The sequence below is a fragment of the Piliocolobus tephrosceles genome, chromosome 4 (genome assembly GCF_002776525.5).
Source record: "Piliocolobus tephrosceles isolate RC106 chromosome 4, ASM277652v3, whole genome shotgun sequence".
NCBI lineage: Eukaryota > Metazoa > Chordata > Mammalia > Primates > Cercopithecidae > Piliocolobus > Piliocolobus tephrosceles.
Genome location: NC_045437.1, coordinates 114929583 through 114946644, shown reverse-complemented (window position 1 = coordinate 114946644; position 17062 = coordinate 114929583). Strand labels below are relative to the sequence as shown.

Here is a 17062-nt window from a genome sequence, read left to right as displayed (position 1 = left end):
AGCTGAGATTGCACCTTTGTACTACAGCCTGGGTGACAAGAACAAAACTCTGTCTCAAAAAAAAAAAAAAAAAAGGAATTTACAAAAAACCAACTAGGATAAATGGATTTAGTAAAGTTACAAGATACAAGATCAATGTACAAAAATCGATTTCATTTCTATCTAGTAGCAATTAACAACTGTAATTTTGAAATTTTAAAAATAATACCATTTTCAGTAGTAACAAAAATATTAAGTACTTGGAGATCACTTTAACGAAATAGATAAAATGCCTGTACACCAATACACACACACACACACACATACACACACACACACACATATTACAGAGAAAAAAACAGAACTTGAGTTTTTTTAAAAAATGGGGAGATATGCAGTGTTCCTGTATTGGAAGACTCAATATTGTTAAGATATCATGTCTTCCCAAATTTATGTAATATTCATTGTAATCATCAAAACCCCAGCAGGCTCTTTTTAGACACTGACGAGCTACTTCTAATGTTTATGTGGAAATAAAGGGAGCCTAGAATATTGGAAACAATTTTTAAAAAGAATGAAGCTGAGAAACTTACACTACCTGGTCTTAAAACTGACTATAAAGCTCTCATAGTAACGACAGTTTAGCATTGTTGTAAGGAGACACATTTAGATCTATGTAACAGAAGAGAATCCTGAAATAGGCACAAATATATATAGTTAACTGATTTTACATAAAGGAGCCAAGATAATTCAATGAGGAAAGGATACTCTGTTCGATGAATAGTTCTGGAAATAAAAAAATGGATCTTGATCCTTAACTCATCCTGTAAACAAAATTTAACTTGAAATGGATAATAGACCTAAATATACTAGCTAACACTATTCAACTTCTAGAAAAAACAGAAGAAAATCTTTATGACTTTGATATGGACAAAGGTTTTTTTTTTTTTGAGACAGAGTCTCACTCTGTCGCCTAGGCTGGAGTGCAGTGGCACAATCTCGGCTCAACGTAACCTCCACCTCCCAGGTTCACACCATTCTCCTGACTCAGCCTCCCGAGTAGCTGGGACTACAGACCTGTGCCACCACACCCAGCTAATTTTTTGTATTTTTAATAGAGATGGGGTTTCACCGTGTTAGTCAGGATGGTCTCGATCTCTCAACCTCATGATCCACCCGCCTCAGCCCCGCAAAGTGCTGGGATTACAGGCGTGAGCCACCGTGCCTGGCAATATGGGCAGAAATTTCTTAGATAAGACATAAGAGTGAACAATTATCAATTGAAATGGAAAGAGAAAAACACTGATAAATTGGACTTCATCAAAAGTAAAGTCTTTTCATGACAGAAGACACTGTTTTGAAAATAAAAATGCAATTCACAGACTGAAGGAAAATATTTGCAAAACTTATATCTCATAAAGGATTTGTATCCAGAAGATATAGAGAACTCTATCAATACTGAACTATATCACTTGAACTATATCCAACCAGTAATTACCCAACCCAATTTTTTTAAGTGGACAAAAGATTTGAGTAGACTGAGGACACTTCACCATTGAAAATACAGGAATAGCAAGTAAGCATATGGAACTATGCTCGGCATTTTTAGTTACTAGGGAAATGCAAATCCACAAGAAGATACTACTTCACACCTACTTCACCTACTAGACTTTGTAACCACCCGTTGGGTTCACCTTGCCTGCTGCCCAGACAGAACCGATTTATCAAGACAGGAATCACAATGGAGAAAGAGTAATCCACACAGAGCTGGCTGTGAGGGAGACCGGAGTTTTATTATTATTCAAATCAGTCTCGCTGTGGGTGATGAGAGTTTTTAAAGATAATTTGGTGGGTAGGGGCTTGGGAAGTGGGGAGTGTTGATTGGTCAGGTTGGATATGGAATCATAGAGGGTCGAAGTGAGGTTTTTTAATGTCTTATCTTCCTGGGTGTGATGGCAGAACTGGTTGGGCCAGATTACTAGTCTGGATGGTGTCAGCTGATCCAAAGTGCAAAATATCTCAAGCTCTGATCTTAGGTTTTACAATACAGTGACGTTAGCCCCAGGAGCAATTTGGAGAGGTTCAGGTTCTTGGAGCCAGAGACTGCATGACCCTTAAACTGTAATTTCTAATCTTGTAGCTAATTTGGTAGTCCTGCAAAGGCAGACTGGACCCCAGGCAAGAAGGGAGTCATTTTGTTTCAGAGTCAAACCATGAACTGAATTCCTTCCCAAGGTTAGTTCAGCCTATGCCCAGGAATGAACAAGGACCGCTTAAGGATTACAAGCAAGATAGAGTCGGTTAGTTCTGATTTCTTTCACTGTCATAATTTCCTTAGTTATAATTTTGCAAAAGCAGTTTCAGAATAACTAAAAAGAAAATTGATAAATAGCTGGTACTGGCCGGGTGCAGTGGCTCATGCCTGTAATCCCAGCACTTTGGGAGGCAGAGGCGGGAGGATTGCCTGAGCTCAGGAGTTCAAGACCAGCCTGGACAACATGGAGAAACCCCGTCTGTACTAAAAATATAAAAAATTTGCCGGGCTTGGTGGTACATGCCTGTAATCCCAGCTACTTGGGAGGCTGAGGCAGGAGAATCGCTTGAACCCAGGAGGCAGAGGTTGTGATGAGCCAAGATCATGCCATTGCACTCCAGCTTGGGCAACAAGAGTGAAACACCATCTCAAAATAATAATAAATAAATAAATAACTGGTACATCCATCCATCGAATGGATTAACCAACTCATATAAACAACAAGGTGCATCTCAAAAGCATTATGCAAAGTGAAAGAGGTCAAATACAAAATACACAAAACATATATCTACTCACTCTATGATTCCATTTGTGTGAAATTCTTGAAAAGGCAATATAGTGTTAGAAAATAGATCCATTGGTTGACAGGAAGTGAGGAAATAACTCCAGAGGGGCCCAAGGGAACTGTTGAAGACATGGAAATATGCTGTACCACAATTCTGGGGTGGTTACACCACTGAGTACATTTTTTCAAAACTTATCAAATTGGACACTTAAAGTGGGTGATTTTTATGGTATTTAAGTTATACCTCAATAAAGCTGATTTAATTTTAAAATGTTATGACATCATAGAAAAAAAGGAAATGCTTCCCAATTCATTGCAACCCTGATACAATAAATGATTTAAAAAAAAATACAAAAAGAAACAATGGCCTGTCTTACAAATTGATAATGCAAAAATCCAAAATAAAACACCAACACATAACATCCAACCTTGTGTTAAAACATGAACTGGTAGAATTTATTCCAAGAATGAAAAGGTGATTTATATTTAGGACATTTATTAATGTAATTTATCACATCAGTATGTCAGAGCAAAAAAGCCACATCTTGATAGATGCCCAAAAGAAGGTAAAATTATATATTTCCCATAAAATAATTAATCAGGAATAATGCATAGTACTTCTTTAATTATTAAGAATGCATATCGGGCCGGGCGCGGTGGCTCAAGCCTGTAATCCCAGCACTTTGGGAGGCCGAGGCGGGCAGATCACAAGGTCAGAAGATCAAGACCATCCTGGCTAACACGGTGAAAACCCGTCTCTACTAAAAATACAAAAAACTAGCCGGGCGAGGTGGCGGGCGCCTGTCGTCCCAGCTACTCGGGAGGCTGAGGCAGGAGAATGGCCTGAACCTGGGAGGCGGAGCTTGCAGTGAGCCGAGATCCGGCCACTGCACTCCAACCTGGGCGGCAGAGCGAGACTCTGTCTCAAAAAAAAAAAGAAAAAAAAAAAAAGAATGCATATCCCACATCAGTAGTGACCAGTGCACGAAATAATGGAACACTAGAGCTGAACTTCCCAAAAAGACCTCTAAAGAAAAGGAACCCTGGCCGGGTGCGTCGGCTCACGCCTGTAATCCCAGCACTTTTGGAGACAGAGCCAGGTGGATCACCTGAGGTCGGGAGTTCAAGACCAGCCTGGTTAACATGGTGAAACCCCGTTTCTACTAAAAATACAAAAAATTGCCAGGCATAGTGGCACGCACCTGTAATCCCACCTACTCGGGAGGCTGAGGCAGGAGAATTGCTTGAACCTGGGAGGTAGAGGTTGCAGTGGGCCAAGATTATGCCATTGCACTCCAGCTTGGGCAACAAGAATGACACTCCATCTCAAAACAAATTAAAGAAAAAAAATAAAGAAATCCTATGAAATACTTAGAGAAAGAAAAGAATGGGGCAGAGAGGAATCAAGGGAGGCAGAGAGAAAGGGAGAGGGTTTTGGTAGTCAAATTTGAGAAAGTTTACATTCCACTTTTGAGAATGTCACATTCCATTAACTGTTCAAAGTTTCCAAAAAGTCCAGGAGTAAAAATAAAGCTGCTTAATCATTTTTCCCAAACTTGGACATGAGCCCTTTCTTTTTTTTCCATAATGTATGTAATATGTATGAGAATACTCAGCCAGGCAAGGTGACTCATGCCTGTAATCCCAGCACTTTGGGAGGCCAAGGCGGGCAAATCACCTGAGGTCAGGAGTTCAACACCAGCCTGGCCAACGTGGTGAAACCCCGTCTGTACTACAAATACAAAAACTAGCCGGGCGTGGTGGCGCACACCTGTAATCCCAGGTACTCCAGAGGCTGAGGCAGGAGAATTACATGAACCTGGGAGGCAGAGCTTGCGGTGAGCCAATATTGCACAACTGCACTCGCCGGGGCGACAGAGCAAAAGTCTATCTCAAAAAAAAAAAAAAAAGAAGAGACCATAACAACTGAAAAACCATAGAACAAATAAAAATACAATGAGGGGGCTACTTATAATAAACACAAAACAACAGTAGTTTCCTATGTACCAGCCACAAGCAATTACACAGTGTTTTTAATTCACTTCATAAGAACAATTATTATCTTTTTTTTTTTTTTTTTGAGACGGAGTCTTGCTCTGTCGCCCGGGCTGGAGTGCAGTGGCACAATCTCGGCTCACTGCACGCCCCGCCTCCCTGGTTCATGCCATTCTCCTGCCTCAGCCTCCCAAGTAACTGGGACTATAGGCGTGTGCCACCACGCCCAGCTAATTTTTTCTATTTTTGATAGAGACAGGGTTTCACCATGTTAGCCAGGATGGTCTCAATCTCCTGACCTCGTGATCCACCTGCCTTGGCCTCCCAAAGTGCTGGGATTACAGATGAGAGCCACTGCACCCAGCCAGAACAATTTTTTTAAAATGTAAATTACGTGGGAAGAAATGTACCCAGAAATTTGCGTCAATGACGAAAACATTTGGAATCATGTTAAGTTTCAGTAAATGGAGAGATGTGCAGTAGGCCTGGGTAGAAAGGCTGGAGACTGTAGAGGTGTCAGTTTTCTCCAGATTAATACAGTTTCAGTCAAATTACAATTGTGATCACCTGTAAAACTGATAAAATAATTCTTGCCTGGTGTAGTGGCTCACGCCTGTTATCCCAGCACTTTGGGAGGCCGAGGCAGAGGCATCACCTGAGATCAAGAGTTCAAGACCAGCCTGGCCAACATGGTGAAACCCCATCTCTACTAAAAATACAAAAAACATTAGCTGGATGTGGTGGCGGGTGCCTGTCATCCCAGTTACAGGAGCAGGCTGGGGCAGGAGAATCGCTTGAACCCAAGAGGTAGAGGTTACAGTGAGCCGAGATCGCGCTATTGCACTCCAACCTGGGCAACAAGAGCAAAACTCTGTCTCAAAAATAATAATAATAATAATAATAATAATAATAATAATAATAATAATAATAATTCTAAGGTTTATCTGGGACAATAAGTTAGTATAAGGCATTTTAGAACAAGAAAAAGAAGAATAGATTGTGGGATGATTGCTCTACCCAATATTAAAATTGACTGTCAAGTTAAAATGGTGGGTGTTGGCGTCAGAATGTGTAGATAAGTGGAAACACAATAGAAAGTCTAGAAATCAAGGCTAGTACTCATGAACTCTCCATTGATGCAGGCCAGCCAAAAGAGAAACTTAAGAAAGTTTCACATTTTCTTTTTTTTTCTTTTGAGACTTAGTTTCATTCTTGTTGCCCAGTCTGGAGTGCAGCGGCACTGTCTTGGCTCAATGCAATCTCTGCCTCCCAGGTTCAAGCAATTCTGCCTCAGCCTTCCAAGTAGCTGGGATTATTACAGGCACCTGCCACCATGCCCAGCTAAGTTTTATAGGGGGGATTTCGCCATGTTGACCAGGCTGGTGTCAAACTCCTGACCTCAGGTGATCTGCCTGCCTTGGCCTCCCAAAGTGCTGGGCTTACAGGCATGAACCACCACGCTTAGTCCACATTTTCATATTAAAATAAATTCCAAATACATTAAAACCTTAAATGACAAAAAGAAAACAACTGTTCTGAGAATGCTAGAAATATGGGTGAACATTTGTATAATCTTTCTAGATAAAAATTTTGTTTGTTCCTACCTAATTACATAAAAATAATAATTTTCAGGACAGCAGATAACACAACCAAAAACATTAAAATTGGAGTTAATTATAGTGTACAAAGTACGCATACAAATTACATAAATAACAATGATGCTGCTGTGGTTGGTGATTTTTTTTAAAAAGACATAGTCAAGTAGAGAAAAAAGCTAAAAGTTTTAATGTTGTACATAGCTTTTGTTCCAGGAAATTTACTCATTTCTTTCAGAATAATCTTGGATGTGGAGATAGATTTATGTATGAGAGTTTATTTACTTTCTTATCCTTTACAAATGGAGTAAAATTAGAAGCAATTTATATGCCCAACACTAGGAGACTCGTATATATTACAGTATCTTATAATCATGTATAATAGAATACTGTGAAGCACTTAAAAAGATGGTATATTCATTTCTTTTTTTTTTTTTTTTTTTTGGGAGACAAAGTCTCGTTCTGTTGCCCAGGCTGGAGTGCAGTAGTACGATCTTGGCTCACTGCAACCACTGCCCCTCAGGTTCAACTGATTTTCCTGCCTCAGCCTCCTGGGCAGCTGGGATTACAGGCGCCTGCCACTACACCTGGCTAATTTTTGTATTTTTAGTAGAGACGGGTTTTCACTATGTTGGCCAGGCTGGTCTTGAACTCCTGACCTCGTGATCCACCCACCTTGGCCTCTGAAGTGCTGGGATTACAGGTGTGAGCCACCATGCCTGGCCTATTAATTTATTAAGGCTGCCATAACAAATTGCCACCAACTTGAGCCTCACAGTTATGGAGGCTCGAGGTCTGATATCAAGGTGTCAACAGGGCCATGCTCCCTCTGAGAATCCTTCCTTGGGGTTTCCAAGGTTCTAGAAGCTCTAGGAATGTTTTGGTGTGCCTTGGTATATGGGTACATCACTGTCATTTCTGCCTCCTTCATCACTTGGCCTTCTTCTATGTCTGATTGCACGTGGCCTTCCTATAAGGACACCATTCATTGGATTTAGGGACCACTCTAATCCAGTATGCCTTCATCTGAACTAACTGCATCTACAGAGACCCCATTTCCAAATCCAGTCACATTCTGAGGTTGCAGGTGGACATGAATTTGGGGGAGACACAGTTCAACCCCGTATAGATTATATAGAAGAATATCTGAAGACACAGAGACATGTTTGCAATATATTACTGATTAAAGAAGGCGGTTATAAAGCAGCAGATCCGGTGTGAGGCCTTTAAGTAAACACATCACATTTAGATTCCAGAAGAGAGAATGAAAATATACGCATGAAAACATTACCACTGGAGATGAGTAGGTAAAGACTTCAGTGATTTTAAGTGCTCTAATAGATTCCTGTGTTTTCTACATTTTTGACAATGAATATGTGTTTTTTTGATAAAGGGAAGGAAATAAAGAATGATGTACCTAACAGTTCGTTTTTTTTTTTTTTCCATCAAGAGTCTTCTGAGGCTAGACATGGTGGCTCACACCTGTAATCCAGCACTTTGGAGGCCATGGCAGGCAGATCGCTTAAAGCCAAGAGTTCAAAACCAGCCTGGGCAACATGGTAAAATCCTGTGTCTACGAAAAATGCAAAAAAATTAGGCAGGCATGGTGGTGCATGCCTATGGTCCCAGCTACTCAGGAAACTGAGGTGGGAGGATCATTTGAGCCCAGGAGTTCAAGGCTATGGTGAGCAGAGATCATGCCATTGCACTTCAGCCTGGGTGACAGAGTGAGACCCTGTCTTTAAAAAAAAAAAAAAAAAAAAGACCGGGCGCAATGGCTCACGCCTGTAATCCCAGCACTTTGGGAGGCTGAGACGGGTGGATCGCGAGGTCAGGAGATCGAGACCATCCTGGCTAACACGGTGAAACCCCGTCTCTACTAAAATATACAAAAGCCTAGCCAGGCGAGGTGGCGGGCACTTGTAGTCCCAGCTACTCGGGAGGCTGAGGCAGAAGAATGGCGTAAACTCAGGAGGCGGCACTTGCAGTGAGCTGAGATCCGGCCACTGCACTCCAGCCTGGGCGACAGAGCGAGACTCCATCTCAGAAAAAAAAAAAAAAAAAATTCTTCGTGTACTAGCTTTTCATTCTATAGGTGTAAAAATGAATATCCTTGATTACCATAACTTTTGTCTAATTGGTTAAAATATTTTAGAGTTTACAAATTCAAAATACATTATAAAATATGTCACTTAAAGAGTATTTCAAAGTTGAATGCTCCCCTGTTCCCTATATATAATTTGTTTTCTGGCTTTTCCAAACTACAGGTAATTTGAGATGAACAGGTTTGAATTTTTTTTTTTGAGAGGATCTTACTCTGCCTAGGCTGGAATACAGTGGTATGATTTTTATTTTTTCTGTAGAGACAGAGTCTCACCATGTTGCTCAGGCTGGTTTTGAATTCCTGGGCTCAAGCAATCCTCCTGCCTCAGCCTCCCAAAGTGCTGAGATTACAGGCATAAGCCACCATGCCCAGCCTGAAATGTTCATTTTAAGTGCTTATTGTCCTACATGTTTTGAAATCTTTGCTGACTATATGTAACAAATTTATCACTCTATCTAGGCACAAGTGTTTTAGGTGAGCATAAACTTTTTTTTTTTTTTTTTTTTTTGAGTCAGAGTCTCGCTCTGTCACCAGGCTGGAGTGCAATGGTGCGATCTCAGCTTACTGCAACATCTGCCTCCCAGATTCAAGCAATTCTCCTGCCTCAGCCTCCCGAGTGGCTGGGATTACAGGCAGGTGCCACCACACCCCACTAATTTTTGTATTTGTAGTAGAGACAGAGTTTCACCATGTTGGCCAGGATGGTCTCAATCTCTTGACCTCGTGATCTGCCTGCCTCAGCCTCCCAGAGTGCTGGGATTACAGGCGTGAGCCTCCATGCCTGGCCAGAGCATAAACTTTTAAAATCTTGTAGCCACTTGTCTCTAGGGTACTGGGGAGATATTTGAAATGAGCAATTGCCATATTATTTGTTATTTTCTTAGGCAAGGAATTGTTCCTCCTGGTCTTACAGAAAATGAATTGTGGAGAGCAAAGTACATCTATGATTCAGCTTTTCATCCTGACACTGGGGAGAAGATGATTTTGATAGGAAGAATGTCAGCCCAGGTTCCCATGAACATGACCATCACAGGTTGCATGATGACGTTTTACAGGTACGTTATGAATATGTAGCAACAGTTTGTTTACCATTACAGAAGCCCAAAGTCTATTTTTGTATGTAAATAATTTTGTTGAAATTAGTGTTATTTCATAAGTATATGAAGTGGCAAACAAGGTAATTAGCTTGCTTGACTCGTTCCGTAATGTACTTATGAATCGAAATATCATGTTGAACTCCTTTAGTTTATACAATAAAAAATAAAATTGAAGACAATAAAAAACAAAAAATGGGGCATTATTGATGTAAAAAGAAAAAAGTCATTTGACTTTTAGTTCCATTGTGTTTGAATGTTGTTACTCTGGGACTCTTTTTTTTTAACCTTTCCCCCCTGCTAAATAGCATCTTCTTAGTTGTTCAAAAGGAGGTCGAATCTTTTTTCTAAATCTTAGCCCCAAAACAGAATGAAATGGAAAAAGAAAAAAGAGTCTGCAAGCAGATTCTCCTTTGACTCCATTCATATAGATATAGGTATAAGTATGAGTGTAGATAGAGGCACACTAAAGGTGTATGTGTAGACACAGACATATAGCACTCCTCATGCTGTTAGGAGGGCCCAGGACTGCTTAGCCTACAAATTGTGTCTTTTTTCCCCAAAAGAAGGGATCTGGCATTTATTGAATGTCTATTCTGTACCAGGCTCTCTACAACTTTTATCTTACTTCATCCTCATGGTAACCCTCTGAGCTTGGTGTTGTCTATATCTACGGAACGAGGACATGGATGATCCCAGAGGATAAAAGCTTGCCCAGGACACAGGTCCTAAGCCTGTGGCCTTGTGGCTTTCTCCCTTCCCCAGTACGTCTCCTCTGTGGTTACTGGTGTCCACATTTTCTGTTCTGTGCCGCGGCTGGGTCCCGGTGATGGTGGGTATGTGACGGATGGCTCTGTTTTAGGACTACGCCGGCTGTGCTGTTCTGGCAGTGGATTAACCAGTCCTTCAATGCCGTCGTCAATTACACCAACAGAAGTGGAGACGCACCCCTCACTGTCAAGTAAGGCTATGAGATTTGACCGCTCTCTGCAGTTCTCCAACCTTCATTTTATTAAGTGGTGATACTCCCCTATTTAAAAAAGCGTATGTGTACACATTTTTATATTGTTCAGGATATTATGTGGCATCTTTTTTGTAGCTTTTTTTTAAAAAGTAAAGTGTTTCTTTTTCTCTCTCTCTATCAAGAAAACTGTCTTCTTCCAGCCTACCTTCTCAGACGTTACTCATGGCTTTGGAGGTACTGGTAGGATGATACCTCCTTCTCACCCTGGAGCTCATGGCCCGATAGAACACACAGCAGGCAGCACCAGTCTGGCCTCTGATAAGTGACAGGCTGTTCCCCCATCTACCCTGCCTGAGTCGACAGACACCAATGTTAAAAGTAGAGGAGACAAAGTGTGGTCTCTGCAGAAATCAAGGGGAGATCATGGTGGTGTGACCTTTGTATCTGATGTGTTTTTAAAATAGCTCATCTCTGGAGCCCAAAAGAAAGCAATGAGTTTAATTTTTTGTCACCTGTTGAAAAGAAAAATAGGCTAACAAGATTAGTTAACCACAAATGTTAGTTAGCATAATTGTATTATACTTGAAAGAAAAGTGCTTCTCTTTTTTATCACTTAAAATTGCTTTTGACAACCCATATTCTTCTACTGTTGTCATATGGAACAAAGGATCTTCAACTCTGAAACCCAATGATGTTTATCACAATTAAAATTTCTTTTAAGAGAGAATTGCTTGGGCTTTATAGTTTTTGGATGATAAGACTTAGTATTTTTATACAGTTAAGATATCATTTTTTAAATGGCAGCACTTCGTTTTTGCTTTCAGTGTGTATATTAATATTTTGAGAAGTATTTTAAACAAATGTGCTCCAAACATTTAGCCCAATATGCATTCTCCTGTATTCATAGCTTCCTACATGCAGCGCACAGCTGCCCTCCTTTCCACGAATACAAAGTCTGTATGTTTATTTATTTATGTATTTTAACGAACTCACCTCAAAGAATACATGTCTGCTTTTGGAGTTACAGTCAAGATACGTGTGAAGAATCCCATTTTTTACGGATCTGCTTGCTTTTTCTCTAGATTCCCCTATTTGTGGAGTGATAATGTTGTTTTGTAGACTCTTCATTCTGAATCATTCTCTTTTATATTTCCCTTTTATTTCTTCAAATAATGTTGCACCAGTTTTCTGACATGCCCTCGTTGTCTACACGATATCCTTTTTTCTTTTCAGTGAGTTGGGAACAGCTTACGTTTCTGCAACAACTGGTGCTGTAGCAACAGCTCTAGGACTCAACGCATTGACCAAGGTACTCAGATTTTTATTTCCATAGTAAAGCTGCTTAATTTGTTATCATCTGTCTGGCTCTAAATCCCTCTATTATTTCTTAAAATAGTTCAAGTCATATGGCTTTCTTGTTATAGTCCTTATCTTCAACTGCATATTTTAGTTATATTTTCCAATAACTTTGGGAAGAGTTGTCACCGATAACACCTACCAGGACTGTGGTCTGTGCCTGGCTCTGTGTACAAAGTGCTAAATGTTCACCCATCCTGACAGCCCTCCAGAGGCATTGCAGTGGGCAGTGTGCCGCAGGCCACAGCTCTGAAGAGAGGCAAGAGCATCTCTCTCTCTCGGCACTCCAAAGCCCATCCTCCTGCAACCACACTTAGCTACAATGCCTTAGAAGCTTGCACGGTCCCAGCACACCCGTGTGGGAAACATACAAATACTGCCAGGAAAATTTTGAAAGTATTCTTGGCCTGAGTTTCTATGCAAATAGGACTCTGCATTTTTCAGAGTTTTCAAGAAGAAATAAGTTACTTCTATGCACTAGTACAGGAAAAATAAGATAAAACTTTTGAAATTTTCTCCTCTGCAGCATGTCTCACCACTGATAGGACGTTTTGTTCCCTTTGCTGCCGTAGCTGCTGCTAATTGCATTAATATTCCATTAATGAGGCAAAGGTAAGATGAATATGCATTCTCAGTAGGGACGTGTGCTTGACGGGAGAGTCTCTTGTAATAATTAGCTTTGTTGAAACTTTCAAATATTTGTTTTAATATGTATAGGTGAAATTATGTGAGATCTTGGATTTCCTTCAAAATAATCTGGGGTTGGGGATGAGGATGGGTGTGTTGATAAAACAGGCTTAGCCATGAGTTACTGATTATTGAAGCAGACTGAGGAGTGTGGGGAGGGGCTGATGCTGGAATAGTCTTTCTGTGTCTGTATAATAAAAAGTTTAAAAGGTATATCTCAAGCTTACATTGAGTTGTGCTTGGGTTAGACAAAGTCTATCCAAAGAAAGTTTATTCTCTAAAATAGATTCTTTTTTTTCCCTCCAGAATTTTCTTTTGGAGCTTAAAGTAACATTATTCTGTATCTTTGGAAGTATTGTTTTAGAACTGGCAAAAATTAAAGGAGAAGAAAGAACAACAAAAGCGTTTTGGAATGGATAACAAAAAAACAGGGGTAACCGCAGAAGTTATACTTAGTGTTAGTAAATGTAGTTAATAAATATACAATAGGGCCATGTGCGAGTGACTGTTTCCATGTCAGCATACTAAGTTTGTTGACTTAATAACGTGGTGTGTTATATCTGTTTCTCATTTGGAAAGTTGCTCAAATTTGCACATGAGCATAGATTGAAGTTAGCGTATCCACCCTTCGAATCGTATTGTTACTGAAAAAGGTTTTAAAAGTTTACTGGGTTGTTTTACTTTTATTTCTATCAAAGGAGGATTCAACTTGTCCATGGTATTTAAAAATAAATGTGTCTGCCGGGCGCAGTGGCTCACGCCTGTAATTTCAGCATTTTGGGAGGCCGAGGCAAGTGGATCACCTGAGGTCAGGAATTCAAGACCAGCCCGGCCAACATGGCAAAACCCCGTCTCTACTAAAAATACAAAAATTAGCCAGCACACTGGCACATGCCTATAATTCTAGCTACTCGGGAGGAGGCAGGAGAATCGCTTTGAACCTGGGAGGCGGAGGTTGCAGTGAGCAGAGGTAGCACCACTACACTCCAGCCTGGGCAACAGAGTGAGACTCTGTCTCAAAAAAAAAAGATGTGTCAGTACCAAAAAATGACACTTGAGTGGGTATTTTAATTAAGTAGAGGCTTGATCTTTCCCAACATAGTACTGTTTCGGGACATTTCTTGAAGGCATTGGTGGAGCTCTCTGTATGTGTTTTGCTCTGCAGGGAACTCAAAGTTGGCATTCCTGTCACAGATGAAAATGGGAACCGCTTGGGGGAGTCAGCGAACGCTGCGAAACAAGCCATCACACAAGTCGTCGTGTCCAGGATTCTCATGGCAGCCCCTGGCATGGGTTAGCAGGACTTTGTCATTTATTCCAATACAGGTTGAACAAGCGTTCACAGGTCTGTGAACCAGAAAACAAACACAAATATCATGCCTCTTAGTGGAAATTGCCTTCCCGTGGGGGTGGCAGAAAATAAACAAGTAAATAAAGTTATAGTGTGTGCAGTGGTGATGAGGGCTAAGGGGGTAGGGGGCTAGGGCATGTGGGGGTGGAGGTAGGGCAGCCGGGAAGAGCACGAGGTGGAGGTGTGGGAGTGAGCCAAGTGGGTATCGGGCATGAATATTCTGGCAGAGGGAACCACAGGCAGGAGTTTGCCTCGTGTGTTGCAGGCATTATGGATGCAGGTGCAGCTAGGGCACAGTGGGAGGGGTGGGGAGCAGTAGGAAGGGAGTCAGGAGGCCACAGACAGCAGAGCATGGATGGCGGCCCTGGCGTTTCACACTTGGGTTTTAGTCTGAGAGGTAAGAAGCCAGGCAGGGTTTTGAATACGGGAGCAGCACAGTCTGACTTAGGTTTTATTTGTGTGACTCTGGGTGGTGGATTGAGAATAGGCTGAAGGGGAACAACAATGTTCAGTGGAGGCTGTCCAGGAGGCTGCCTTAGTAATCCAGGCAAGAGGCAGTGATGGGCTGGACCAGGGCCATACAGTGGAAATTTGACCAGAAGGAATTGATGGAGCAAATTGGAATGGTTAGAGCAGCTATTGATAAATTGTGTGCCAAGCAACTAGTCAGTTTTCCCTGTAGGGGCTGGGCTCAGCATGACCAGAAATAGAAACTCTACATTGTATTTAGTTCTGCTGAGAATCTCTAGTCCACCCTAAGGCTGCTTAGAGCTACCTTCAGACTGGGGGCCTAAAGAAAGTTCTCAGACTGAGAAATCAGAGGGCCTGGGAGTTAGAGTGCTCTTCACAGAAAACAAACAGAAATTAGTATGTTTAATTTTCATCATCTAAACTGAATGCAAACAACACTTGGCAATTAAAATGAAGCTCGCCAATGAAGTATACTTCATCAGCTGCTGTCAGGTCATCCATTAATACTTTCTGGAGGTTTTTAAATTCCTTTTGTCACTGTGACTGCTCGTTAGCAGGCAGGAAGAGCAGGCAACAAAAGTTGAAGAAAAGTGCACGAAGGAAAACTTTGAGGAACATTATACTCACATTCCGGCAAATTAGGGGAAAACTGCTATTAGCTGATTTCACACAGGAGTGCCTTGGTGCCCTGTCTGAGGCTAGTGTGTTCTGTAGGGGTGGCTGCATAGCCACAGTCCTGACACATGGGCAAAGCATCCCCTGAGTCCAGGGACCAGCACGCTTGTCACTAACCTAAGAGGAGGCTATGGAACCCCCCTCCTCGGTGTGCCTGCTGAGCCCTGATTTACAGATTTGCTGAAATCGAGGTTGCAGCTCCAGCTTCTGCCCTGGGTTCGTGTTGTTGTTGTTGTTGTTGTTGTTGTTGTTGTTGTTGTTGTTGTTTTTGAGACAGGGCATTGTCCTGTCCCTCAGGCTGGAGTGCAGTGCTGTGATCATGGCTCACTGCAGCCTCAACTTCCCTGGCCTCAGGTGATCCTCCTACCTCAGCCTCCCAAGTAGCTGGGACTACAGGCATGTGCCACCACACCCACCTCATTTTTATATATTTTGTAGAAACAGGGTTTTGTCATATTGCCCAACTGGTCTAGAACTCCTGGGCTCAAATGATCCGCCCACCCTGGCCTCCCAAAATGCTGGGTTTACAGCTGTGAACCACTATGTCCGGCCCTGGGTTTGCTTTTGATTGTGGTCTTTTCTGTTTTGAATCGCCTCACTCCTCTTAGAGTTCAGCCAGCCCAGCCCATCAAATCCATTTCCAGTGATTTGGCTATTTTAAACACTACTTAGTCCCCAGAGAAGAAATACAATCTTTCTGTCCCAGTGCAGTTTATAAGAATAATTGACGTATTGAAGTAGTGGATATGACAGTTTAGTCTGATAAAAGTTGTCAGCAAACGAACAAATGCTGTCCACCACATACCCAGTGTTTTACATGCATTATTGTATCCAATTTCCCCCATTTTATAGAAAAAGAAAACAGAAAACTGAAGTTCAGAGAAGTTAGGTAACTTCTCCAGGATCACCCAGCTAGCAAGTGGTCTAGCCCAGCGGTCCCAAACCTTTTTAGCACCAGGGACCCATTTCATGGGAAGATAATTTTTTCATGGACCGAGGGTCAGGGGGATGGTTTCAGGATGATTCAAGCACACTAAATTTATTGTGCACTTTAGTTCTATTATTATTACGTTGTAATGTATAATGAAATAATGACACAACTGACCATCATGTCGAATCAGTGGGAGCCCTGAGCTTGTTTTCCTGCAGCTAGACAGTCCCCTCTGGGGGTGATGGGAGACAGTGACAGATCATCAGGCACTGGATTCTCATAAGGAGCGGGCAACCTAGATCCCTTGGATGTGCAGTTCTCAGTGGAGTTCGGGCTCCTGTGAGAATGTAAAACGGTCGCTGATCTGACAGGAGGCAGAGCGCAAGCATAATGCAAGCAATGGGGAGCGGCTATAAATATAGCTAAAGCTTCATTCAGTTGCCTGCTGCCCTCCTCCTGCTGTGCGGCCCAGTTCCTAACAGGCCACAGATCCAAACCAGTCCATGGCCCAGGGATTGGGGACCCCTGGTCTAGTCTGTACGGAAGCAGTTTCTGCCTGACTCCAAGGCAGGATTCTTTACACCATCCTCCCTGCCTTGTGCACTTTGTTTGATTAATACAGGAAGAAAAAGTTCTTGATATTTTCATTTTTGCCTATTTAAACTTAAAGTTATTTTTCAAGATTATAAAATGATCTGGCTGGCAGAGGATGTGATATTACTTTTCAAAAATTTAGAAAACAGGAACAGTTTTTAATTTAATGAATTCAAATGTAATAATTTAAAGAATTACTATAAACTGTTTTTACGATGACAGTGGAAACAGCCTAAAAGTGACAGAAGTTTTCCGTTAAATGGTTGAAAAAAAAATGTAAGCTGAAAATTGACATTAAATGAAGATTTAAGTGGATCTGTCTTTTTTTGCAGCCATCCCTCCATTCATTATGAACACTTTGGAAAAGAAAGCCTTTCTGAAGGTAAGCTGTAGTTCTTTTGTCATTTTCTCAACCCTTTTTATTTCTTTTTAGATTTCAAACTGTAC

At 41.5% G+C, this 17062-nt stretch overlaps 1 protein-coding gene across 8 annotated transcripts in view; it reads left to right on the top strand.

Annotated features, from left to right (window-relative positions):
* The window catches only part of SFXN1 (sideroflexin 1), a 52077-nt gene that overhangs the window by 22364 nt on the left and 12651 nt on the right, over positions 1-17062 (top strand). For 5 of the 8 annotated variants that reach the window (XM_023185117.2, XM_023185118.1, XM_023185119.1 and 2 more), the window contains exons 3-8: positions 9377-9547; positions 10449-10547; positions 11784-11859; positions 12433-12518; positions 13759-13886; positions 16948-16997. In XM_023185117.2, the coding sequence (XP_023040885.1) occupies positions 9377-9547; positions 10449-10547; positions 11784-11859; positions 12433-12518; positions 13759-13886; positions 16948-16997 (610 nt within the window). Of the gene's footprint in view, positions 1-9376; positions 9548-10448; positions 10548-11783; positions 11860-12432; positions 12519-13758; positions 13939-16947; positions 16998-17062 lie in introns of all 8 variants that reach the window. The other 3 variants (XM_023185122.1, XM_023185123.1, XR_002725005.2) reach the window with 2 other exon arrangements.